We start from the raw sequence: 26,863 nt of genomic DNA, 5'->3' as shown, positions 1-26,863 counted from the left end.
CTCTGTGTACTGAGGACAAGCAGGGCTCTGTACACTGAGGACAAGCAGGACTCCGTGCACTGAGGGCAAGCAGTGCTCTGTACACTGAGGACAAGCAGGGCTCTATGAACTGAGGGCAAGCAGGGCTCTGTACAAGCAGGATTCTGTAAACTGAGGACAAGCAGGACTCTGTGTACTGAGGAAAAGCAGGGCTCTATGAACTGAGGACAAGCAGGGCTCTGTGCAGTGAGGACATGCAGGGCTCTGTGCAGTGAGGACAAGCAGGGCTCTGCACACTGAGGACAAGCAAGGTTCTGTACACTGAGGACAAATAGGATTCTGTAAACTGAGGACAAGCAGGACTCTATGCACTGAGGACAAGCAGGGCTCTGTACACTGAGGACAAGCAGGACTCCGTGCACTGTGCACTGAGGGTGAGCAGGGCTCTGTGCACTGAGGGCGAGCAGGGCTCTGTGCACTGAGGGCAAGCAGGGCTCTATGAACAGAGGGCAAGCAGGGCTCTATGAACAGAGGGCAAGCAGGGCTCTGTGAACTGAGGGCAAGCAGGGCTCTGTACACTGAGGACAAGCAGGGCTCTGTGCACTGAGGGCAAGCAGGGCTCTGTGCAATGAGGTTAAGCAGGGCTCTGTGCACTGAGGACAAGCAAGGTTTTGTACACAGAGGACATGCAGGGCTCTGTGCAGTGAGCACTAACAGGGCTCTGTACACTGAGAACAAGCAGGACTCTGTGCAGTGAGGACAAGCAGGGCTCTGTACACTGAGAACAAGCAGGGCTCTGTACACTGAGGACAAACAGGGCTCTGTACACTGAGGACAAGCAGGGCTCTGTACACTGAGGACAAGCAGGGCTCTGTACACTGAGGACAAGCAGGTCTCTGTACACTGAGGACAAGAAGGGCTCTGTACACTGAGGACAAGCAGGACTCTGTACACTGAGGCTCAGTGACATTTTATTATCTACATTATATAAAAGGTTTTTTGCAAATGACTGGTACACAGTTTTATATCTGTGTACTTGTAAAATTATGTAAGAACCTCAATCTTTGTAACAGTATAATTTAACCCCAAAAGTCCAAAATACAAACAGTCCAGAAGATAAGCTCTAGAATATGGTGCCATCTGTCATACCTGGATCAGAGATCCCCACAATACAAAAAAGAACAAATCACAGCACCTCAATATGGATATAAAGGTAAAAAGTGATTTATTCACAAGCGATGTGGCATCCTAGAATCACTGTGCATATTTATTTCATGAGTTTATGGATAATAGTTTACTAAACAGATGCGCATCTTGGGCAGTGACTCATTGGAAGTGTTTCGCTTATACCTGTCAACAAGTAATGTCCTGATAAATGAAGGCTTGGAAATGACTACAAACTGAGTTTTTTAGTGTCTTTTGCGTAAAAATTATTCATGCTGAGCCTGCGAGAGAGGGTTAATTCTGCATTCCATGGACATTTCTCAAGGAGGAAGATGCAAGTGGGAGGTTTGGGAGGAGGAAGGAGTAAAGAGTGTGTGTGAGTCATTCTGGCAGGACTCTTAAAGGCTTGCAGAGGGAACCAAGAGCAAAGGAGCAGAGACTAAGTCCCTAGGACTTCTACAAAGAGAACAACTTCAGGATGCTGCTGCTACCTTTGCTGGGGACTTTGGTGTCCTGTGCTTATGCCGCCACACTGATAGACCCCGCCGCTGAAGAAGAAGCCTTGGTAAGTCTACTGACATATCTTCCATTACTGCAAACAGAAGTTCAATTTGCTAAAATTCTGCAAACGCCTTTGATGTCACTGAATAGGGGAATAGTAATTTTGATCTATACATTAAACATACACTGGCATTTGTATTATGGAAATGTAGTACTATTTAATTGTGGCATATGCCACTTTATTGTATATACTAACTATGTGACTGGCATCTCAGAAGCTTGTAAAACGTAAAATATAGCGAATAATTCTCTCTGTCAGGAAATCACAATATAGGAGAGTTGGAATGATCCCAGTATTCCTGACTGGATTATTGTCTGCAGACATTTACAGGGATTTTCTATTGCTTTATCAGCAAGTCAGAGCGCAAAGTGGGTACAAGGAGCATCTCTCTCTCTGTAGTACCCAGAACATGAGTCCATTACACAGATAACCCAATGATTACAATAGACACCTGTAATACTTCATTTCTCCTGTGGTGGTGCTGCAGGTAACACTTGCTTCCGGGTTCTTGATCAGGTCACAGCTAATTGATGGTGGGACAAACTGTATCCAGCCTATTTTCAGAGGACCCTTTTAAAAAGCAGACTAGAAGATGTGAAATGACGCACTGCCATATGCAATCATTTCCTAAATGAATTCTAATTTGTTGAAAAGGAAAACATAAATGATTGCATTGAGATAAGTACTCAGACCCTCAGTACTTAATTGAAGTATCTTTCTTCAGATCTGTGCAGAGGTCTTTAAGCTGTACAGGCAGCTTTTTCCTCCTCATTGCTTGATATTTTCTCTGATATGCATTGTCAGCTGTGTATCCTTATATAGACAGAGCTGTGTCTTTCCAGATCCTGTCCAATCATCTGAATTTACCAATTGACTCCAATCAAGGTGCATGAGCATCTCAGATGTTATCAGGAGAAATGGGAGGAGCCTAAATTTCTAATGCCATAGCAAAGGGTCTGAATACTTATGTCCATGCTAAATGTGTTTACTTTTTAATTTATAGGGTATTGAGTGCAATAATATGGGGGGAACAGATGCACTGTATATACCTACAAATGGTTGCATAAATGTTATTAAATGCAATCTCCAACATCTACTGTAGGTCCACTTGTTTAAGAAGGTATCCCCTGAGAGTAGTCAGGATAGACTGTTCCATTTTATTGTCCTTTCTGTTTTCTATTACTCAGCACTGCTTTAAAATAGAGTCAAAAGTGCTGTCATTTTTTACCTGGGTTAGGTTACTGTGAGACAAACTGGTAAAAGAAATGTATTGTACTGTATATCTATTTCTTAAAGAGGTTGTCCATATTCAAAGGGGTACTCCCATGGAAAACTTTTTTTTTTAAATCAATTGGTGCCAGAAAGTTAAACAGATTTGTAAATCACTTCTATAAAAAAAATCTTAATCCTTCCAGTACTTTTTAGGGGCTGTATATTAAAGAGAAATCCAAAAAAGAAATGCATTTCCTCTGATGTCATGACCACAGTGCTCTCTGCTGACCTCTGCTGTCCATTTTAAGAACTGTCCCCATAGCAAACATATGCTGCTCTGGACAGTTCCTAAAATGGACAGCAGAGGTCAGCAGAGAGCACTGTGGTCATGACATCAGAGGAAATGTATTTATTTTTTGGATTTATCTTGAGTATACAGACCCCTAAAAAGTACGGGAAGGATTAAGATATTTTAATAGAAGTAATTTACAAATCTGTTTAACTTTCTGGCACCAGTTGATTTAAAAAAAAAAAAAGTTTTCAACGAGAGTACCCCTTTAAGAAAGAATCTTTTTTAGAAAGGACCTCAGGTTCTGCAAAAAATATAAAAATAAAACATACCCACTTGCCTCAATCACCCCCCTCACTGCCCTTCTTGTGTTCCAAGTCCGTGGTGCTTCTTTCTGCCTTTGATGACATGCCAACCGCTCAACCAGTCACTGGCAATGATTAGGAATAGGAAGGATGGACTTCAATGAAGATAACCGGCTCACACAGCGCTGACCGACCAGGACACAAAATGGAGGATAAAAGTGGACTTTAATAACCAAGATGCAACGCGTTTCGCTGCGCATGCGCAGCGAAACGCGTTTCATCTAGGTTATTAAAGTTCAATTTTATCCTCCATTTCGTGCCCTGGTCGGTCAGCGCCTTGTGAGCCGGTTATCTTCATTGAAGCCCATCCTTCCTATTCCTTGCCATTATTTCACCGGAGGGCAGCAGACAACCTACCATCTTACCATCCTACCTACCTTCATCATTGTCGCATGCACAGCGTAACGCGTTCCATCTTGGTTATTAAAGTTCGATTTTATCCTCCATTTCGTGTCCTGGTCGGTCAGCGCCGTGTGAGCCGGTCATCTTCATTGAAGCCCATCCTTCCTATTCCTTGCCATTATTTCACCGGAGGGCAGCAGAAGACCTACCATCTTACCATCCTACCTACCTTTATCATTGCTGTGTACTCCCGGGGTACTCCCGTGGAAAACTTTTTTTTTTAAATCAGCTGGTGCCAGAAAGTTAAACAGATTTGTAAATTACTTCTATAAAAAAAATCTTCATCCTTCCAATACGTTTTATGGGCTGTATACTACAGAGGAAATGCTTTTCTTTTTAGATTTCTCTGATGTCATGACCACAGTGCTCTCTGCTGACCTCTGCTGTCCATTTTAGGAACTGTACAGAGCAGCATGTTTGCTATGTGGATTTTCTCCTGCTCTGGACAGTTCCTAAAATAGACAGCAGAGGTCAGCAGAGAGCACTGTGGTCGTGACATCAGAGAAATCCAAAAAGAAAAGCATTTCTTCTGTAGAATATAGCCCCTAAAAAGTACTGGAAGGATTAAGATTTTTTAATAGAAATAATTCATAAATCTGTTTAACTTTCTGACACCAGTTGATTTAAAAAAAAAAGTTTTCCACGGGAGTACCCCTTTAAGGTCAGCAATTATGTCTGAGTGTTTTCTGTGACTCAGCGGAAGTTACATTTGCTTGAGGCTTTTTGAGATGAAACTCAAGTTTATGTGAAGTTTAGTGAAAGTAGCAGAGAAAAAAAAACTATTACAGGGTAATTTCACACCTAACTAAATACAGTAATAATTATATATAATATTTTTTTTTATGACATCTGTTCTAGCATCTTTTTTTTTTTTTTTTTACCAAAAAACTAAACACTGTGGCAAGCTGTTTGCTGAAATGTAGACCTAAAACACACAACAATTATGTTTTTGTTAATGATGTTCTCCTTTATGTTTGGTATATTGTCTTGGGTCCATGCCATTTTTTTCTTCAAATGCAGCATGTTTATTTCTTGTGCTGTTTCAGTCATTTACCCATAGGCTTCTCTACAGGACATAAAAAAAACTGTGTGAAGGAAACCTAAAAGAAGCAGCCTGGGATTATTTAATTTACTTATTTATTTTTTATTTTTTGCTTATAGCGGAACATAGGCTATTATTAGATAATAATGTAGAGGTTCTTGTGTATACCTTGTGCTTACCTGTTTTAGCTGATGTAGCAGGCACAAGATTGGCTCTATGTCGGTTTGCATTTTCACACTGAAGTGGTTCTGTATTGCTGCCTACATTTCCCATAAATCCTGTAGCTTTGAGTGTGGTGTTTGATCACTACACCTGGTCATTAATTAGGCTGCTGGTGCGGGAGTTTACCCAGGTAAACTCAATAGACTCATATGTGGGTTGGGTTCACATAGTATGCAATTTTGATGTGTTTTTTTATTTTTTATTTGAAATACATTTTCATCTAACAGAAACATTACTGTAAGATGAAAGTGATTTGATCTATAATCACAATTGAGGTGTTTTATGAAGATTTGAAGTCTTTTTTCACACGCTGAAAGTGAAAAAGTGCAATGTGTAATTGGGTCATCAAAACTTAGCAGGCTTGTATCTCACAAATAATACATTTTCATAAATGCTTGTACATTATAGGGGAGATTTATCAAAACCTGTGTAGAGGAAGAGTAGTGCAGTTGCCAATGACAAGCAATCAGATAACTTCTTTCATTTTTCACAGGTTTCTTTAAAAATTAAAAAAGCAAGCTGATTGGTTGCTATGGGCAACTGCACACTTCTTCCTCTGCACAGGTTTTGATAAATCTCCCCCTATATGTTTCATTTTGCACAACACATCCATTGCATTACACTGATTTAGCTTTATGAGACAACCCCTTTAAGCTAAGTGACTTTGGGTGAGTCAGGCGGGTGATCACATGACCAAGTTACAGTGCTAAAACACATAAATGCAGCTGCAAAAGAAGAAATTGTCTGGCACCAGAGGAGTCCAACAGAAAGCACTTTCTATATTAGAGAAATCCTTATAAAACAGCTAGCGTGGAATGGAGCACAGGAAACACTGACATGTTTTGCGCTATAGCATTTAACCTGCACCTAAACATGGTTGCAGCAGTGCTGGAATATAACAACAAAACACTGCTGCTTCAAAGTAGTTTTGTATGTTCTGGATAATCACTTTTTATTCCATATGTCACAGTGACAAATCTGAAAAGATTTGAGAAATCTCGTCCATTAATTTAATCAGAAATGTTCTGCTTTCTTTACAGGAATACCTAAAGCAGTTTGGATACCTGCAGAAGCCACTTGAGAGTGACAGTGAGGATTTCAGTCCTGAGGAAATTGAGGAAGCTATACGGTAAGATGCCTTATGTAATAGGAAAAACCTGGCTACCTTCTTTTAAAAATAGCCTTACTTTTTTCAAGCGCTGTGTTTAGTATTGTAGCTCAGCTTCTTCCGAGAGGTCTTCTATTTTCCAGGATCCACAATGAATGAAATGAATTAGTTTTGTCCACAATATTATGAGATACACTTTGTTTGAGGTATTCAGTGTAAACAGAGCCTTAGATGGTCACTATTTCTTCAAGAAATATTCCAAAAAGTAATAGTACAAACACATATAAGAAACTTTGTAATCCTTGTTCAGTTATTAGATTTTTTTCCTGCGACTTCGTGCTTCTAGAGATTCACCCTAGTGCTTTTTTAAAACTTTGCAGTACTGCTCTATAATGTCCTCCACACTTCTGCTGCTTCTGAGGGAGTACTGTAGGGGGGGGGGGCAGGATCTCCTCTTCTGCGTGTGCAGTGTATAAAGGACATCATAGAGGTTAGGCTCCTCCTACTACCTAAGCCTGTAAAGTAGAAGTCCAGTAAAAATTCCATATAAAAATGATATGCAAAAAATAGTGGTAGTCCTTATGTATACATGATGGCAAATACTAAAAAGCTTCCTAAAAGAACAAGTACGCTTTAAAGAGGCCAACCAAAACTTCAACTCAAATGCTATGCGTTATCTTGTTTCATTTTGTAAATAATTGTATAGAGTACATATACAGTACAGCATATTTCCTGCTGCCAATACAATGTCACAGGTAGAGAACTGTCATTGTCATATTTTTGGCCAGTCAGGTGTGTGTGTGGGGGGTTACCCTCTTGTTCTGTAACAACCTGTACATGACATATACAGTGGAATTCTTCAATGGCGGCAGAAAAGATTATGAAGCTCTTGTTGCTCTTCTTATCGTGTCCATAATTCACTTTCTCATACAGAATTTACCAGCTGGCTTCTCAGCTACCTGGAACAGGGGTCCTGGACAATGATACACTGGAGAAGATGAAGCAGCCACGGTGTGGATTAGAAGACCCATTTAACCAGAAGACTCTGCGATATCTTCTGTTAGGTACTCTCTTCAGGGGATGTTGGAAGGATGATACATCAGTGATTTACACAGTTTATATCTTATAACACATAACATGAATGAATGTAATGGTTAAAAAATATAGATAATCTATTTCTGATCTTAAGATATTTTAATTTCTTTGGGTGTTGTCTAAAGTTTGGGCTCTTCTGGTCCATAATATGGACTCTAAAATGTGTCCTTATTTCAATTGTGTGAAACCGGCAGTAGCCTATTTATTTAGGAATCAAGAATCAAAACTTGACTTAGCCTAGATCATTGGTTGACTGGTTAAGTTTGAGATTAATATAGGGGGCAATTGAGCCTTTACAATTAATTCCTTATATACACTATCCAAAATTTTTCTTCAAGGGTTGAGTGTCTCATATCCTGGACTATTTACATACACTATCATACGCTATATGGACAAAAGTATTGGGCCCCATTGGCATATAAAAAATCATTGAATTCGGGTGTTTAAAGGGGTACTCCGCTGGTCAGCGTTTGGAACAAAATGTTCCGAACGTTTAGAGCTGGCACCGGGAGCTCGTTATATGATAGCCCCACCCACTAATGATGTCACACCCCGCCCCCTCAATGCAAGTCTATGGGAGGGGGCGTGACAGCTGTCATGCCCCCTCCCATAGACTTGCATTGAGGGGGTGAGCGTGACATCATGAGGGGGCAGGGCTATGACATCATGAGCTCCCACTGCCGGCTCTGAGCATTAGTAGTACCTATTAGCATAGTACCCCTTTAAGTCACTCCCATTGTCACTGATGTATAAAATCCAGCCCCTACTAATGCAGTCTGCCTCACTAAATCCCATCAAAGTACTCTAATAAGACCACCACTGCAACAGGTCAGTTTGTGAAATGTTTTCCCTTCTAGATCTTACACCATTAATTGTGAATGATATTACCGAAAAGTAAAAGTGTTTAGGAACCACTGCAACTCAGCATGAAGTTCATGTAAACTTATAAAGCACAGTCTACAAGTGCTAAGGAGCATATTGCATAAAAGTCAATAACTGCAGAGTCCAAACCTAATCTGGCATTAAAATCAGCATAAAAACTGTGGGCCTAGAGCGTTATGGCATGGATGGCATTGCTGAGCAGCTGCATGAAGCCTTACATCAGCAAGCACAGTGCCAAGCATTGAGTGGCGAGACGAATCACACTTCTCTATCTGGCAGCCTGATGTATGGGTCTGGGTTTGGTGAATGCTAGGAGAACATCACCTGTCTGACTTCTCTTTGCCAGCTGTAAAGTTTGGTGGAACATGGATAATGCTATGGTGTTTTCATGGGGTTGGTCTTTAGTACTAGTAAAGGAAAATCCTAATGCTTCAGCATACCAATGTGGTGTCCCTGTACCGTATTGCATACCGTACCTTGTATGGTGGTCCCCAAAGTCAGAGTAACTACGCTCAGGTAGGGTCCCTCAGGTGGGACAGCCCCTAGTCGCCTCTCTTCTACTCTAATTTCATAATGTTTATATGTACATATATAATAATGTATATTTAATATAATGTATAGTACTTACCTTGGTGGCGTCGCAGGACCTTCGGTCATGTGACTATGTTAATTCCTCTATGGTTTGTTAGAGGACCTTTGGAGGTTCTTGGGTCACATGCTACCCATAATTCTGTGTAAAGGTGATTGACAGCAGTATTGGACCAATTAGCTCTAGTCCAGCCCCTGCCCATATAAGGGAGCTGTAGCCAATTTTCGCTCTCTTGGGTTGCTGCTCTCGTGGATGCCGGACTAGCAGGACGGATCTGCGCAACTTTCAAAGACACGCTAGGCCAGAAAACCTACCGGCCTCAGCCTAAACTAAACCGTGAGTTCTAAACTAATCCCTGCTAAAGCTAGCGTGACTACTGGACCGAAACTAAACCCCCTAAATCCAGTGGAACAGCGCATATCAGTCTAAGGACTCAAAATTGCTTAAGGTCCCAACCTTTGTCAATCTCCAAGAGAATTTGCATTTGTAGAGACTGTTCTTGTTATGAAGCTTGCATAAAATCTTCAGTAAAAGTTCCAACTGTTTTCAGCAAACTCTCCGGTTGTGGACATTCAATTATTCTATACCTCGCTATCACTCTTAGGAAGGGTGGCGGTAGGACAAGCATTACAGAGGAGTCCTCACCCTGGCGTCACAAATAGAAAGGGTTAACCAGACACCCTTTAGTCACCGCACAGCTGCACTCCCTACACCCAACTCCCCCAGCTATCACACCAAGACATATGGAAAAATTGTATGCTTTCAACATTGTAGGAACAGTTTGGGTTTAGCACTTTTCTGTAATGGCGTAGTTGTGCCCCTGTGCACGAAGTAAGGTCTATAAAGACATAGGGGGAGATTTATCAAAACCTGTCCAAAGGAAAAGTTGCTGAGTTGCTCATAGCAACCAATCAGATTGTTCCTTTTAATTTTGAAAGGCCTCTACAAAATGAAAGAAGCGATCTGATCTGGTTGCTATGGGCAACTCAGTAACTTTTCCTATTGAAAGGTTTTGGTAAATCTCCCCCATAATTGGGTAAGTTTGGTGTGAAATAAATTGGACTGGCCAACACAGAACCCTGACCTCAACCCTATTTATTACCTTTGGGATGAACTAGAACAGAGACTGTAAGCCGGACCCTCTCCTCCATCATCAAATGTACGTCATGATAAAGGGTCAAAGGGGGAGATTTATCAAAACCCGTGCAAAGTAAAAGTTTAGCAGAGGCCTTGCTAAAAATGAAAGAAGCGATCTGATTGGTTGCTATGGGCAACTTCTACTCTGAACAGGTTTTGATGCCTATAGATTTAGAATTTGATGTCCTAAAAGCTCCTGTAGGTGTAATGCGGAGTTGTCCCAATACTTTTGTTAATATGGTGTAATATCCTTTACTATGATAGTCTGTAAATAATTTTTTAAGGATTCAAAGTTCATGCAATCATTATTTAAATGGATAAAAAAAAAACATCAACTTGTTTTATATGTCTCTTGTCATTGACACTAAAATGCCTTTCACAACTAACAGGTCGATGGAGAAAAAGGAACTTGACATATCGCATATATAATTATACACCCGACATGGAAAAAAATGAGGTGAGGACTGCTATCAAATCTGCTTTTAAATACTGGAGTGATGTCACCCCCCTGAAATTCAAGGAGGCCTCATTTGGAAGAGCAGACATAAGAATTTCATTCCACAAGAAAGGAGAGAGCTGCTCGCGTCCATTCGATGGCCCTGGTATGCATTACTGTAAAAATCTGTACTCTCAGATTGGTACCTTTAAAGGGGTACTCTGGTGAAAACCTTTTTTCTTTTAAATCAACTGGTGGCAGAAAGTTAAACATATTTGTAAATTACTTCTATTAAAAAATCTTAATCCTTCCAGTACTTATTAGCTGCTGAATGCTACAGAGGAAATTCCTTTCTTTTTGGAACACTGATGACATCACGGACACAGTGCTCTCTGCTGACATCTCTGTCCATTTTAGCAACCATGCATAGCAGATGCATGCTAAGGGCAGCATGGTGGCTCAGTGGTTTGCACTGCTGCCTTGCAGTGCTGGGGCCTTGGGTTCAAATCCCACTAAGGACAACAATAAATAAAGCATTATTATTATTATTATTATTATAATAACGTCAGCAGAGAGAACTGTGGTCGTGATGTCATCAGAGAGCATTCCAAAAAGAAAAGAATTTCCTCTGTAGTATTCAGCAGCTAATGAGTACAGGAAGGATTAAGATTTTTTAATAGAAGTAATTTACAAATATGTTTAACTTTCTGCCACCAGTTGATTTAAAAGAAAAAAGGTTTTCACCAGAGTACCCCTTTAAGCAGTGTTATTGTCTTTAACAGTCAGGAATAAATCTTTTGTGTATATTCAGTGTACTATGGTGCTAGACATGATGTAGTTAGAAGTTGATATTCCTCTTTATAAAGTTAATGCCACCAGTACAGTGGTCCCTCAACATACGATGGTAATCTGTTCCAAACGGACCATCGTTTGTTGAAACCATCGAATGTTGAGGGATCCGTGCAATGTAAAGTATAGGACAGTGGTCTACTACCTGCGGACCTCCAGATGTTGCAAAACTACAACACCCAGCATCTGGAGGTCCACAGGTTGAAGACCACTGGTAGAGGAAGTTGTACTCACCTGTCCCTGCCGCTCCGGACCATCTCCACTCATCACCGCTGCCCTGGATGTCGCCTTCCATCAATGTCACCGCGTCCCCGACGCTCCGGCAAGGCCTCTGCTTCCCCGGCATCCTCGCTCTCCGTCGCCGCCATCACGTCGCTACGCACGCCGCTCCTATTGGATGACGGGATGGCGTGCGCAGCGATGTGATGATGACAATGGAGGGGGCGACGATGCAGGGGATCCCGCAGAGGACGCTCCGGAGCCCCGAGGACAGGTAAGTGATCGTCAGCGGACCACACGGGGCACCGTAAACGGCTATCCGGTGGCAGCTGAAGAAGTCTGCGCTGCCGGATAGCCGTTTATGCGATGGCCGCCATCGTAGGTCAGGGGGTCACTGTAGTATCTAGTATCTTTTACTTTGCAGCATGGAAAACAAGCAAATGAGGGGAAGGCAATTCTTCTTGTTCTGTATGGGTTACAAAATCTGCAGGATATATGCCAGCACTCTCACATGGAGACATACAAAGGTTTTCATATGAAAGTTGTTGCATGCTCCATCCAAGACTGTCTTCAATTATCATTGGACCCAGTGCAATCATCTTCAGGGCCCCCATAGTCCATCTCAACAATACCCCTGACCCCCCGGAGGGGAAAAAAGAAAACTTTAATAAAAATTATTTATAAAGAATTAGGAGAAAAAATGGAAGATAGATTAACATAAATCAGACATTATACATACAGAATTCATTTTGCAGTCAGTTATCTGCTGTAGAAATGAGCCTGGGTGCAGATGGTGGGCGGGGATTCCAAATGCTGCTGTCTGGACTCTGTCTCTGGTGGGCACCAGGTGGCCTGTGGCCAATGTGGCTGTCAGGGTGGAGGTCACACTGGTCTGCTCCTTGTGTCCCGAGCGGCGTGTGATGCATGAGGCAAAAGTTTACGGCAGCAAGTGGGCCACAAGCATATGCATATTATGTGGGCAGGCTGCCAGGGGAGGAGCAGTGAAGGCACAGAGATACAGTCAGCTCCTCCTTCTGACCCTTACCCTGCAGGGGCAGGGTATGCCAGGGAGAAGCAGGCATGTCATTTATGTTATTGTTAACAACTGAAGTTCTGGGTGGGAGAGACTGGGCCCAGGGCAGCTGCCCCTCTTGCCCTACTTTAAAGATGTCCCTGGCTCAATCAGATGGATTATTTGGAGTTATTGGTGGAGATTTATCATTGCTTTTAGAGCATTTTTTTTGTCTATGTTTAGGCGCAGTTCAGGCGCAAGCAGCATATTTTGCGACTTTTATGCGCCTTTTGATATAGACAGTTTTACTCTTTTTGCCTACCCGTAGAACTTTTTCTTTTTGACCATGCAGTGGTCACATATTTATCATTTGCTACTTTTGTCAAAAGTTGCTATTTTGTGTGCAAAGGTACTTTTTTAGGCGCAAAGCTACATCACCAACCAGTAGGCGTGAGAATAATTTCTACCTTCCACAATTCAACCTTTAACCTCTTGTGGACGACAGCGTCCCACTCCCCTTCTATGACACACGCTCAGGAGCTGAGCGCAGGTTATAACTGGGTGGTCCTGGCCTCTATCTGCCACCAGGACCCATCTCTAATACCAGACATCACTGATCACGGTGATGCCCGGCTTTAACCCCTTAGACACCGCAATCAAATTTGATTGTAGCATCTAAAATGCAAGTAAAAATGTCCCGGCAGCTCTGTGAAAGTAAGTAAAAAACCACCTAACCTGCCAAATTCAGGAACCGGGAAAGTGTCTACTTCCCTCCCTCACAAGTGTCTAGAAAAAGTGTATGTGGTAGAGCTTTTCCCACCACAGTAGAACTGCGCAAAATTCATCATCCTGCTGCGCCTTCTTGATAAATAAGATGCACGCTAGTCAAACCCAACACCAAAATAAATGTGGGAAAATAGCTCTACTGTAGACATTCTTTGATAAATCTGGGCCATTGTTATTGGAAAACATTGTAATACAGGAACACACAAAGCACCATAGAAAGCGAACCCACTGGAAAATGATGCGTAGTCTTTCCTTGTCTTCCTTTCTTTCTCTTCCTTTCTCAGACACTGTGTAATTGTAGAGTCATCTGCATAAGTATTGGAAGAATACAGTGTTCCTGTCACATACCATACTGTACTGTAGCCTTTAAAAGGACAAAATCTGTTCTGCTATTGATCAGAGACCCTGAAATCTGTCTGTACACAGCGCCTTGTCTGGGGGAGAGTGCAGAGCTAACTTGTTTATTCCTTGTATACTGGCAGTGTAATGAAATGGTATGAGTGCCAATCGGTGCTTTATATTACTGGAGGTAAACCAGTACATTCTGTATAAAGGCAGCAGATGAGGTAGTGCACAGGAAGGGGATATGTGTGGGCACATACTGTATACTCTGGTGAATATTGGAGGTCACTTTCCTGGTTTTGTTTATTATTAAAGGGGTACTCCTGTGGAAAACTTTTTTTTTAATCAACTGGTGCCAGAAAGTTAAACAGATTTGTAAATTACTTCTATTAAAAAAAATCTTAATCCTTCCAGTACTTATTAGGGTCTGTATACTACAGAGGAAATTGTTTTGTTTTTATGGAACACAGAGCTCTCTGCTGACATCATGAGCACAGTGCTCTCTGCTGACATCTCTGTCCATTTTAGGAACTGTCCAGAGCAGCATATGTTTGCTATGGGGATTTTCTCTTACTCTGGACAGTTCCTAAAATGGACAGAGATGTCAGCAGAGAGCACTGTGGTCATGATGTCAGCAGAGAGCTCTGTGATCCAAAAAGAAAACAATTTCCTCTGTAGTATTCAGCAGCTGGAAGTACTGGAAGGATTAAGATTTTTTAATAGAAGTAATTTACAAATCTGTTTACCTTTCTGGCACCAGTTGATTTAAAAAAAAAAAAGTTTTCATCGGGAGTACCCCTTTAAAGGGTTTACAATTATGCTGCATATTATCACAAATAAAAGAGATTACAACGGCTGTCCGGGCATGCTGGGAGTTGTAGTTTTGCAACATCTGGCGGTCCGCAAGTTGGAGACCCCTGTCTTATAAGATGGTGATCTCCAAACTGTGGACCTCCAGATGTTGGACCTCCCAGCATGTTCAACAGCTGTTGGTTGGAGGTCCACAGTGTGAAGACCACTGTTATAAGACACACTTGGCTATTATGGCGCTGACTAGAACTACTCCCCTTTTGACGCACCAATACATTTGAGCCATGTCATAATAAAGTATCAATAAGACTTAAAGGGGGACTCCCGTGGAAAACTTTTTTTTTTATTTTTTTAAATCAACTGGTGCCAGAAAGTTAAACAGATTTGTAAATCACTTCTATTAAAAAATCTTAATTCTTCCAGTACTTTTTAGGGGCTGTATACTTAAGAGAAATACAAAAAAGAAATGCATTTCCTGTGATGTCCTGACCACAGTGCTCTCAGCTGACCTCTGCTGTCCATTTTAGGAACTGTCCAGAGCAGCATATGTTTGCTATGGGGATTTTCTCCTGTTCTGGACAGTTCCTAAAATGGACAGCAGAGGTCAGCAGAGAGCACTGTGGTCAGGACATCACAGGAAATGCATTTCTTTTTGTATTTCTCTTTAGTATACAGCCCCTAAAAAGTACTGGAAGGATTAAGATTTTAATAGAAGTAATTTACAAATCTGTTTAACTTTCTGGCACCAGTTGATAAAAAAAAAAAAAAAAAAAAAAGGTTTCCACGGGAGTACCCCTTTAAGAGAGTTGTGTCTAGAAATGGCTAAACATCTCCTTTTTAATGCTATGACTATTGTATGTTTGACTTGTAGGGAAAGTTCTGGCACATGCTGATATCCCTGAGCTTGGCACAGTACATTTTGATGAAGATGAATATTGGACTGAAGGAAGCTACCTTGGAGTCAATCTGCGCATCATTGCAGCACATGAACTAGGCCACGCCTTGGGCCTTGGTCACTCTCGGTTTGGTAGTGCACTGATGGCTCCTGTCTATGCTGGATATAGAAAAAACTTCCGTCTCCATGATGATGATATAAAAGGGATTCAGGCTTTGTATGGTAAGTACAGTCAGTGATATAATACTGTACTGTAAAAGAAGGCAACATAGACAACATACACAACCACTAAAATAAAACCCCAACAAGATAAAAGAATTCCCATTTTGGTTAGGAAAAGGTTCAAAAAATTATCTAAAAACTTAATTGACACCAAGTATGATTACATATTATAGAAAGAGGTACTGACTCCCAGATGGCATCAATGCTATTATGCTTCCTCAGTTATACTTGAGACTATTGAGATTGCAATGATCAAAGCAGCAGGAGGCAAGTGTGATGACCTTGTGGAAGTGCCCTGTCCACTTATTTAAAGGGGTACTTTGGTGGGATTTTTTTTTTTTAATCAACTGGTGCTAGAAAATTAAAATGATTTGTAAATGACTTCTATATAAAAATCTTAATCCTTCCAGTACTTATTAGTTGTTGTTAACTACAGAGAAAGTTGGGTAGTTCTTTTCAGTCTGAACACAGTGCTCCCTGCTGATACCTCTGTTCATGTCAGGAACTGTCCAGAGCAGGAGAGGTTTGCTATGGGGCTTTGCTTCTACTCTGGACAAATCCTAACACAGACTAAAAAAGAATGACGCAACTTCCTATGGAGCATACAGGAGCTGATAAGTACTGGAAGGGTTAAGATTTATAAATAGAAGTCATTTACAAATCTGTTTAACTTTCTGGCACCAGTTGATTTGAAAATATTTGTTTTCCACCGGAGTGCCCCTTTAAGAATACTAGACAAGACACCAGACAGACACTATAAATGTAAGATGGGGATAAATGAAAACTAAAAGACACAGTAGAAGTATTGACCTCAAGCTGTATTAAGGCAGTGCCTGAAAGGCAACCCCCCTGGCACCAAAGTACTTTTTACAGATTTGCAGTCCAGTCACTAGTAATGCAACTGTAATGCTTTTGTAACCTAAACATATTTCACCTTTAGATGAATGCAAATTGAAGGGGTACTCCATTAGAAAACTTTTTTTTAAATGAACTGGTGCCAGAAAGTTAAACAGATTTGTAAATTACTTAGATAAAAAAAAATGTTAATCCTTCCAGTACTAATCAGCGGCTGTATGCTCCACAGGGATTTCTTTTCTGTCTGACCACAGTACTCTCTGCTGACACCTCTGTCCATGTCAGTAACTGTCCAGAGCATGATAGGTTCGCTATGGGGATTTGTTCCTGCTCTGGATAGTTCCTGACATGGACAGAGGTGTCAGCAGAGAGCACTGTGGTCAGGCTGAAAATAAATTAAAAAGGAAAAGAGCTTTCTCTGGAGCATACAGCAGCTGATGAGTACTGGAAGGATTAAGATTTTTAAATAGATGTAATTTACAAATCTGTAATACTTTCTGCCACTAGTTCATTTAAAAAAATGTTTTTCAACGGAGTACCCCTTTAAATGCAACTTTTTTTTTTTAAATGTAACTGATGGAGAATACCCCCATATATATGGAGTCTGAGGTAACAAGTGGTAATTTTTTTTATTCTCTTTGAAATACAATGTAAAAAGTGGATATGGAGAAACAGCAGGGGCCTCATGCACCTCTGTGGAATTCCTATTACTGCTCCATACAAATGAGTCATAATATAGCTGTGTCCATGGGCCATAATACATTGGGGGTCAAAAGTTTGGGCACCCCAGGTAAAAATTTGTATTAATGTGCATAAAGAAGCCAAGGAAAGATGGAAAAATCTCCAAAAGGCATCAAATTACAGATTAGACATTCTTATAATATGTCAACAAAAGTTAGATTTCCATCATTTACACTTTCAAAATAACAGAAAACTAAAAAATGGCGTCTGCAAAAGTTTGGCCACCCTGCAGAATTTATAGCATACACTGCCCCCTTTGCAAAGCTGAGACCTGCCAGTGTCATGGATTGTTCTCAATCATCATCTGGGAAGACCAGGTGAATTCAATCTCAAAGGTTTTAAATGCACAGACTCATCTGACCTTGCCCCAACAATCAGCACCATGGGTTCTTCTAAGCAGTTGTTCTTCTAAGTGTCTAGAAATCTGAAACTGAAAATAGTTGATGCTCACAAAGCTGGAGAAGGCTATAAGAAGATAGCAAAATGTTTTCAGATGTCAATACCCTCTGTTCAGAATGTATTTAAGACATGGCAGTCATCAGGAACAGTGGAAGTTAAAGCAAGATCTGGAAGACCAGGAAAAATATCAGACAGAACAGCTTGCAGGATTGTGAGAAAAACTATTCAAAACCCACGTTTGACTGCACAATCCCTCCAGAAAGATCTGGCAGACACTGGAGTTGTGGTACACTATTCCACTATAAAGAGATACTTGTTCAAATATGGTCTTCATGGAAGAGTCATCAGAAGAAAACCTCTTCTACGTCCTCATCACAAAAATCAGCATTTGAACTTTGCAAATGAACATATAGACAAGCCTAATGCATTTTGGAAACAAGTTCTGTGGACCGATGAGGTTAAAATTGAACTTTTTAGCCGGAATGAGTAAAGGTATGTTTGGAGAAGAAGGGGAACAGAATTTAATGAAAAGAACCTCTGTCCAATTGTTAAGCATGGGGGTGGATCAATCATGCTTTGGGGTTGTATTGCAGCCAGTGGCACAGGGAACATCTCAGGAGTAGAAGGAAAAATGGATTCAATAAAATTTCAGCAAATTTTGGATGCTAACTTGATGCCATCTGTGAAAAAGCTGAAGTTAAAGAGAGGATGGCTTCTACAAATGGATAATGATCCTAAACACACCTCGAAATCCACAGGGGATTACATCAAGAGGTGTAAACTGAAGGTTTTGCCATGGCCTTCACAATCTCCCGACCTCAACATAATTGAAAATCTATGGATAGACCTTAAAAGAGCAGTGCGTGACAGACAGCCCAAAAATCTCAAAGAACCGGAAGACGACTTGTAAGGAAGAATGGGCAAAGATACCTCAAACAAGAATTGAAAGACTCTTGGCTGGCTACAAAATGTGTTTACAAGCTGTGATACTTGCCAAAGGGGGCAGTACAACATATTACCGTATTTATCGGCGTATAACACGCACTTTTTAGGCTAAAATTTTTAGCCTAAAGTCTATGTGCGTGTTATACGCCGATACCGCCCCAGGAAAGGCAGAGGGAGAGAGGCCGTCGCTGCCCGCTTCTCTCCCCCTGCCTTTCCTGGGGTCTAGAGCCCTGCTGCCGGCCCTTCTCACCCCCTGGCTATCGGCGTCGCTGCCCGTTCTGTCCCCCTGACTATCGGTACCGGCGCCGGCACCGATAGTCAGGGGGACAGAACGGGCAGCGGTGCCGATAGCCAGGGGGAGAGAAGGGCCGCAGCAGGGCTCTAGACCCCAGGAAAGGCAGGGGGAGAGAAGCGGGCAGCGACGGCCTCTCTCCCCCTGCCTTTCCTGGGGATGTATCGGGGTATACACGTGCACACACGCACCCTCATTTTACCATGGATATTTGGGTAAAAAACTTTTTTTACCCAAATATCCTTGGTAAAATGAGGGTGCGTGTAATAGGCCGGTGCGTGGTATACCCCGATAAATACGGTAACTCTGCAGGGTGCCCAAACTTTTGCAGACGCAATTTTTTTGTTTTCTGTTATTTTGAAAGTGTAAATGATGGAAATAAAATCAAACTTTTGTTGAAATATTGTTTGTTGACATATTGTTGATGCCTTTTGGAGATTTTTCCATCTTTCCTTGGCTTCTTTATGCACATTAATACAAATTTTTCCTGGGGTACCCAAACTTTTGATCCCCACTGTATGTGTTGACCTATTTCATTTTAAAATGATAATTTAATGAACAAGAATGACATGATAAATAGGTCACCTACACAGCGCTAACATTGTCATTTTTCAGGGCCTTTTCCTTCACAAAGCCCCAAACTTCTAGAGTAAATCTTTCTAAGAACTAGCTGTATCCGGATGTTCATAATGAATCCCAGCCTTGTCTACATTCAGTCTGATCATGAAAGAAACTGCAGCTTTAGCATAGAGTTACAGCGAGGAAACACTTAACTCTACCGCTGCCTTAAAAATAGTAGCAACACAGTACATTTCCTGTATGTTTCCTGTTCCGAATCTTAAACAGACAATGAAAGGAAGAGATTACTCCCTAAATTGAAATGAAATAGGAACTACATTTGAAAAAATATTAAAATTATTAAATATAAAATAGACTTTTTATCTTGAACTGTAAATCAGAAAATTGTTTAATTGTAAAAAAATAAAAAAAAGTAAATATATAAATATATATATATGTGTATCCTAATGTAAGCATGTCTAAATGTATTCAAAAGGTAAAAACAGTAAAAATAAAGATGACAAAGAAGAACGTGTTACAACAACAGTTGCACCTACTGTCTCTCCGACTCCTACCAGTCCAATTCCTGACCCATGCCAGGACAACCTAGATGCCATGATTCTGGGTGAGTGCCCATCATACTCTATATTGTACTCTTGATTGCGCCCAATTTTTTCAGCATGAGCATACAGCAATAAAATTGGCTGTTCGGTTGCAGCAACAGACAATAATACTTCTTGCCTTCCTCGTAGGGCCTTTTAAAAAAACGTATGCCTTTAAAGGAGACTATGTATGGACAGTCACTGACTATGGCACCGGCCCTCTCATGAAAATCCAATCCCTATGGAAAGAGCTACCAGGAAACTTAGATGCTGCTGTACAATCGCAACGCACCAAGCGAACATATTTCTTCAAAGGTGAGATACCTCCATTTCCTGAACTTAGATAACAGTAATAATAGCAATAAGGCTGGGTTCACACCACGATTTTGCTCTACAGTTTCCAAATACGGTTTTATGTACAAAACCGGATTACCCAAAAACGGATCCAACCATATATAACCGGATGCTTCAAAAGTCAACCGTATACGTTTTCAAACCGTTTACGGTGGGAATTTTTTAATCTGGTTACATACGGTTTTCTTCAATAAAACTTTTTTTTTTAAATTTTAATAAAGTTACAGGTGTTCTGTTGAAATTCCAACAGAAGTAGGAGGGGTTTGTCATGTGGCTTTGCTTAATGACCCAATGACATGACTTCACTTGATGACTGCAGAAAAATGAGCTCTCTGGGCTTGAGGAAGAAGGGCGGGGTGTTTCATAGCATGTTCCAGAAGGTAGTTGCAGCTTTTGGCTCGATCTGCACATGTGCAAAAGTCAAAACTGGATTCAGAAAACCGTACTGAACCGTACACATGTACGGTTCTCATAGACTGCTATGTTTTAAAAAACTGTATCCGGTTAGAATACGGTTTTGGACCCGGATACAAAACCGTGGTTGACCACGGTTTTGAGCACGGTAAAAAATACGCAAAAAAACGGATGCATTTCAGAACGGATGTAACCGTATACATAATGCGGTATACCGTTTTTAATGTTAAGTCAATGGACACGGTTTTCGTTACGGTTGAATATGGTTTTGAAAACAAAACCGTATTCCGGAACTGTAGAGTAAAATCCTGGTGTGAACGCACCCTAACTATGTTTCTGTGGATTTAAACTGATACAATATGGCTAGGTTCACACTACGGAATTTCTGCCTGCAATTTTGCTTTGAAATGGCAGGCAGAAATTTCGCTTACTAAAATGTACTGTATAGTGAATGGGTTTCCGTTCACAAATTCACACTTCAGAATTTGTGAAGCGGAATTTGTGAATGGAAAATCTGCGTGAAAATTTCTGCCTGAAGAATGAGCAACGCGGAACACATTGCAGTCTATTGGAGACTGCAGTGTCTGCGCGGTCCTAGCGCCGACTGAATCAGTCGGCGCTAGGACCGCGCGGACACTGCAGTCTCCAATAGACTGCAATGTGTTCAGCGTAGCTCATTCTTCAGGCGAAATTTTCACGCAGATTTTCCATTCACAAATTCCGCTTCACAAATTCCGAAGTGTGAATCAGAATCTCCGGGTGGAAATTTTCTGCCCCGAGATTCCGCAGTGTGAACATAGCCTATCAGTACTACCTGCATTAGTAAGTTTTGGCCATGTTACAGTAAAGTATTTTACAGATGACATAAAAAACAAACATCAGCGTGCACTTGTATACATAACATATATGTATCTGTAGTTGTGTGGGATGTGCTGACCAACTATTGTTTTTTTATGTTACATATGTGGGAGCACTCTACCCATTCCCCTGGGGGGGGGGGGGGGGTTAGTCATGGAGTTACTGGATCTTACATGCCCAGAAATTGTAGGATCTGCCCAGAATTGTTTGCATTTATACTTTACAGGTGGATATAGGTGTAAGAAAAATATTTTTACATAATCCAGTATTAATAGTCATTAATAGTCTTTTTCCTTTGTAGGAGACAAATTGTGGAGGTACACTGATTTTAAATTGCACTATGGATACCCTAAAGTTATAACTAGGGTCCCCCCGAACATTGAAGCAGCCTTATACTGGGAAGGAAACCAGAAGATATTCCTGTTTAAGGTAAACTCCACCTAATAATACATTAAGATATTACACCAACAGCCATGTAATGCTGGCCATCACCAGACTCATACATTAAGGGCCCTATTATATAGGATGATTATCAGTCAAATAGGTCAATATTGCCTTGTGTTATACACCCAGTGATATGCTGTTGATGTAATGTCTCGAGCTGCACTGCAACCTGGGAAAACTTGAGATGACAGTAATTTGGCGTGCTTTTGTAACCCTATTTCTCTTGAGTAAAGAAATACCTCATATGTGGATGTGCTCTGTGGGTGCACTAGAGGGCTCAGAAGGGAAGGAGTGACAATGGGATTTTGGAGAGCGAATTTTGCTGAAATGGTTTTTGGGGGGCATGTCTCATTTAGGAAGCCCCATGGTGCCAGGAGAGCAAAAAAAAATTAAAACAAATTACTAAAAATAAAAAAAATGGCATACTATTTGGAAAACTACACCCCTCAGGGAACATAACAAGGGGTACAGTGAGCCTTAACACCCCCAATTAAATTTTTTTCACTAAAATGCTGGCGTTGCCCCAAATTTTAAAGGGGTAATAGGAGAAAAAGCCCCCCAAAATTTGTAACACCATATCTTCTGAGAATGGAATACCCCATATGTGGATGTAATGTACTCTGCTGGCGAACTACAATGCTCAGAAGAGAAGGAGTGCCATTGGGCTTTTGGAGAGAGAATTTGGCTGGAATCGAAGGCCTTGTGCGTTTACAAAGCCCCCAAGCTGCCAGAACAGTGGACCCCCCAACATGTGACCCCATTTTGGAAACTACACCCCTCATGGAATGTAATAAGGGGTGCAGTGAACATTTACACCCCAAAGATTGTTTGAATAGTGGTCCGTGAAAATGAAAAATTTAATTTTTCATTTGCACAGCCCACTCTTCCAAAGATCTGTCAAACGCCAGTGGGGTGTAAATGTTCACTGCACCCCTTATTAAATTCTGTGAGGGTTGTAGTTTGTGTAAATGCTCACTGCGGCTTTGTAAACACACGTGGCCTTCAATTCCAGCCAAATTCTCTTTCCAAAAGCCCAATGGCGCTCCTTCTCTTTTGAGTCCTGTAGTGCGCCCGCAGAGTACGTTACATCCACATATGGGGTATTTCCATACTCAGAAGACATGGGGTTACAAATATTGGGTGGCTTTTTCTCCTATTTCCTCGTGTGAAAATAAAAAATTTGGGGTAACACCAGCATTTAGTGAAAAAAATCAGATTTTTCATTTTGACGTCCAACTTTAACAAAAAATTGTCAAACACCTGTGGGGTGTTAAGGCTCACTGTACACCTTGTTACGTTCCGTGAGGGGTGTAGTTTCCAAAATGGGGTCACATGTGGGTGATTTTAGTTTTGCGTTTATGTCAGAACCGCTTTAACTATCAGCCACCCCTGTGCAAATCACCAGTTTAGGCGTCAAATGTACATAGTGCGCTCTCACTCCTGAGCCTTGTTGTGCATCCGCAGAGCATTTTACGTCCACATATGGGGTATTTCCGTACTCAGGAGAAACTATGTTACAAATTTTGGGGGGCTTTTTTTCCTTTTATCTCTTATAAAAATGAAAAGTATGGGGCAACACCAGCATGTTAATGTAAAAAATGTTTACACTAACATGCTGGTGTAGACCCCAACTTTACCTTTTCATAAAGGGTAAAATGAAATCTCTGAATACGGAAATACCCCATATGTGGCCCTAAACTGTTCCCTTGAAATATGACAGGGCTCTGAAGTAAGAGTGCACCATGCGCATTTGAGGCATAAATTAGGGATTTGCATAGAGGTGGACCCAGATGAAAGCATAGTGCTTGCCTCCGCCACCAAAATACCCTAAGGCAGTGTTCTCCAAACAGGGTACCTCCAGCTGTTGCAAAACTTCCAGCCTGCCTGGACAGTCAATGGCTGTCCGGCAATACTGGGAGTTATTTTGCAATAGCTGGAGGCTTCGTTTTGGAAACAGTGCCATATGAGACGTTTTAAATTTTTATTGGGGAAGTCGAGCGCTAACCTTCAACTGTTGCAAAACTACAACTCCCAGCATACACTGACAGACCGTGCATGCTGGGAGTTGTAGTTATGCAACAGCTGGAGGCACACTGGTTAGGAAACACTAAGTTAGGTAACAGACTACCGCAGTGTTTCCCAACCAGTGTGCCTCCAGCTGTTGCAAAACTACAACTCCCAGCATGCATGGTCTGTCAGTGCATGATGGGAGTTGTAGTTTTGCAACAGCTGGAGGCACACGGGTTGGGAAACACTGAGGTAGGAAACAGACAGTTTTTCCCAACCAGTGTGCCTCCAGCTGTTGCAAAACTACAACTCCCATCATGCCCGGACAGTTGAAGAGCATGCTGGGAGTTGTAGTTTTGCAACATCTGGAAGTGCACAGTTTGGAGACCGCTATACAGGGGTCTCCAAACTGTAGCCCTCCAGATGTTGCAAAACTACAACTCCCAGCATGCCCAGACAGCCATCGGCTGTCTGGGCATGCTGGGAGTTGTAGTTGCGAAACTACAAGGCAGCAGTGAAGATCAATTACCAGATCTTCACTGCTGCCTCTGTCTCCGTCGCTGGTCCTTGCCGCTGGTTCTCCCCGCCGCCTGCCGCCGGTCTCCCTTCTTCAACGGCCCGCAGCCTTCGCTATCTTCCCCCACTCTGCCCGGACTTCCAGGGGTGGGCAGAGTGGGGGATCCCACGTTTAACCCCCCCCCTGCCCATGGATAGGAAGAGGTGGCACCCCTGCTACCTTGCTCCTATCCTTTAGGATGATCGGGGCTGTCCCAATTATCCCTATTTTCCGGGCGATTGGGTCACCAAAGACCCAATCAGCCTGGAAAAGCCGTGATTCACTGGTCAGAATTGACCGGCGAACCACGGTGATCGCCGACAAGAGTGGGTCTCAGGAACCCCCCCCCCCGGGCGACATGCCGGGATAGCTGCTGATAAATATCAGCAGTCATCCTGTTCTGATCACCGTGTCCGGAGACGCAGTGATCAAGGAACGCAGCGCCGTAAATGTACATTTATGGCGCTCGTCCTTAAGGGGTTAACCCCTTCCCTAATAAAAGTTAGAATCACTCCGTCCCCCCCCCCCCCCCCCTTTTGCTAATTTTCAAATAAAATAATGTAAACAAAAATAAACATATTTGGTTTTTCTGAGACTGAGCAGAAAATATAGAGCAATTTCAAGGTGGAAAACTAAAAAAATAATAAAAATAAAGGCCGCGGGGGGGGGGGGGGGGGGGGGGTTATGTTGGGGGCAGTGAACTGCGAGGATTATAAAATGTAACAAGATCACGAGAGGTACTCTTTAAAGGGGTAGTCCAGTGGTGAAAAACGTATCCCCTATCCTAAGGATAGGGGATAAGTTTTAGATCGCGGGGGTCCGACCGCTGGGGCCCCCTGCGATCTCTCTGTACGGGGGCCAGGCTCTCCGGCCAGATAGCGGGTGTCGACCCCCGCACGAAGCGGCGGCCGACACGCCCCCTCAATACATCTCAATGGCAGAGCCGGAGATTGCCGTAGGTAGCGCTTCGGCTCTGCCATAGAGTTGTATTGAGGGGGCGTGTCGGCCGCCGCTTCGTGCGGAGGTCGACACTCCCCCTTCCCGCGGGCTGTCGGGGCTCCGTACAGGAGATCGCGGGGGACCCCAGCAGTCGGACCCCCCGCGATCTGCAACTTATCCCCTATCCTTAGGATAGGGGATAAGTTGTTCATCACTGAGTCACCACTGGACTACTCCTTTAAGGATACAGACATTTTTTTATATAAAACTTGGCTCATTTTTTATTCCTTTTAGTGCATAGTTACCTTCATCTAAAATAATGCCGTACTATGTATCTGTATAATCTATAAGCTTTGTTCTCTGCAGGGTGATCAGTATTGGCAGTGGGACGAGTTGGCCTGGAGTAACCTGTATCCCAAAAAAATCTCTAGTCTGTTCACGGGTGTTCCTGGTAAGTTGGATGCAGCTCTGACCTGGAAGAATGGAAACATTTACTTCTTTAAAGGAGACAAGTATTGGCGAGTGAACAAGCAGCTGCGTGTGGATCGTGGATACCCCCTGAGCAAGTCTGAGCGGTGGATGCAATGCTTCAACATGGATTAATGGCAGAAATAAACGACATTATTCATTTACAGCCGTCACCACATGGAAATCGGACTATAGACTGATACATTTTCCGCTCTACAAGCTCAACGAGAAAGTAGCAGTTCAGTAATCTCGAGACAAGTGATGGCAAAAGAGACATTTGTGAAGTATTGTTAAACCTACAGTGTTATAAGTAATCATTTCTTTTAAGACAATGTAAGGATAAGGACACTTCCTATACCTATCCAGCAGGTCTCGTTCCCGGGAGGTTATGCTACTGTAACGGATCGGTCAGCTCTTGGGCCAAGAGAATGTGACAATTACAATACTGCCATCTATGGACAAACATCAATAGTGCAACATATGGCAACGTTTGAAACTAAAGGTTGAGACTTCTGCAAATTCAGTTTGTAAATATTCAGCCAATATACATATATTTATATAAAGCATTGGTCTTCAACCTGCGGACCTCCAGATGTTGCAAAACTACAACCCCCAGCATGCCCGGACAGCCAACGGCTGTCCGGGCATGCTGGGGGTTGTAGTTTTGCAACATCTGGAGGTCCGCAGGTTGGAGACCACTGATATAAAGTATTGCGTAGTCATTAGAGATGAGCGAACTTACAATAAATTCGATTCGTCCCGAACTTCTCGGCTGGGCAGTTGATGACTTTTCCTGCATAAATTAGTTCAGC

The 26,863-nt window shown here is 42.1% G+C and overlaps 1 protein-coding gene across 2 annotated transcripts; it reads left to right on the top strand.

Moving 5' to 3' along the window:
- Positions 1–1,517: 1,517 nt before the first annotated feature.
- On the top strand, positions 1,518–26,863 carry MMP19 (matrix metallopeptidase 19). 2 transcript variants are annotated; one of them, XR_008889629.1, is made up of 10 exons: positions 1,518–1,708; positions 6,278–6,366; positions 7,279–7,409; positions 10,438–10,650; positions 15,374–15,619; positions 19,906–20,034; positions 20,162–20,326; positions 21,939–22,066; positions 25,950–26,620; positions 26,731–26,863. XR_008889629.1 is itself a non-coding variant. In XM_056562370.1 (9 exons), the coding sequence occupies exons 1-9, from the start codon at positions 1,622–1,624 to the stop codon at positions 26,184–26,186; spliced, it is 1,425 nt and encodes a 474-aa protein (XP_056418345.1). In that variant the 5' UTR covers positions 1,518–1,621; the 3' UTR covers positions 26,187–26,668. The 2 variants fall into 2 exon arrangements, 1 of the variants encoding a protein (XP_056418345.1); XM_056562370.1 differs by lacking the exon at positions 26,731–26,863 and having other exon boundaries at positions 25,950–26,668.

Source organism: Hyla sarda, chromosome 2, assembly GCF_029499605.1.
Source record: "Hyla sarda isolate aHylSar1 chromosome 2, aHylSar1.hap1, whole genome shotgun sequence".
Taxonomy (NCBI): Eukaryota; Metazoa; Chordata; class Amphibia; order Anura; family Hylidae; genus Hyla; species Hyla sarda.
Note: the sequence above shows the minus strand (reverse complement) of the source record. Positions and strands in the feature narration are given on the sequence as shown.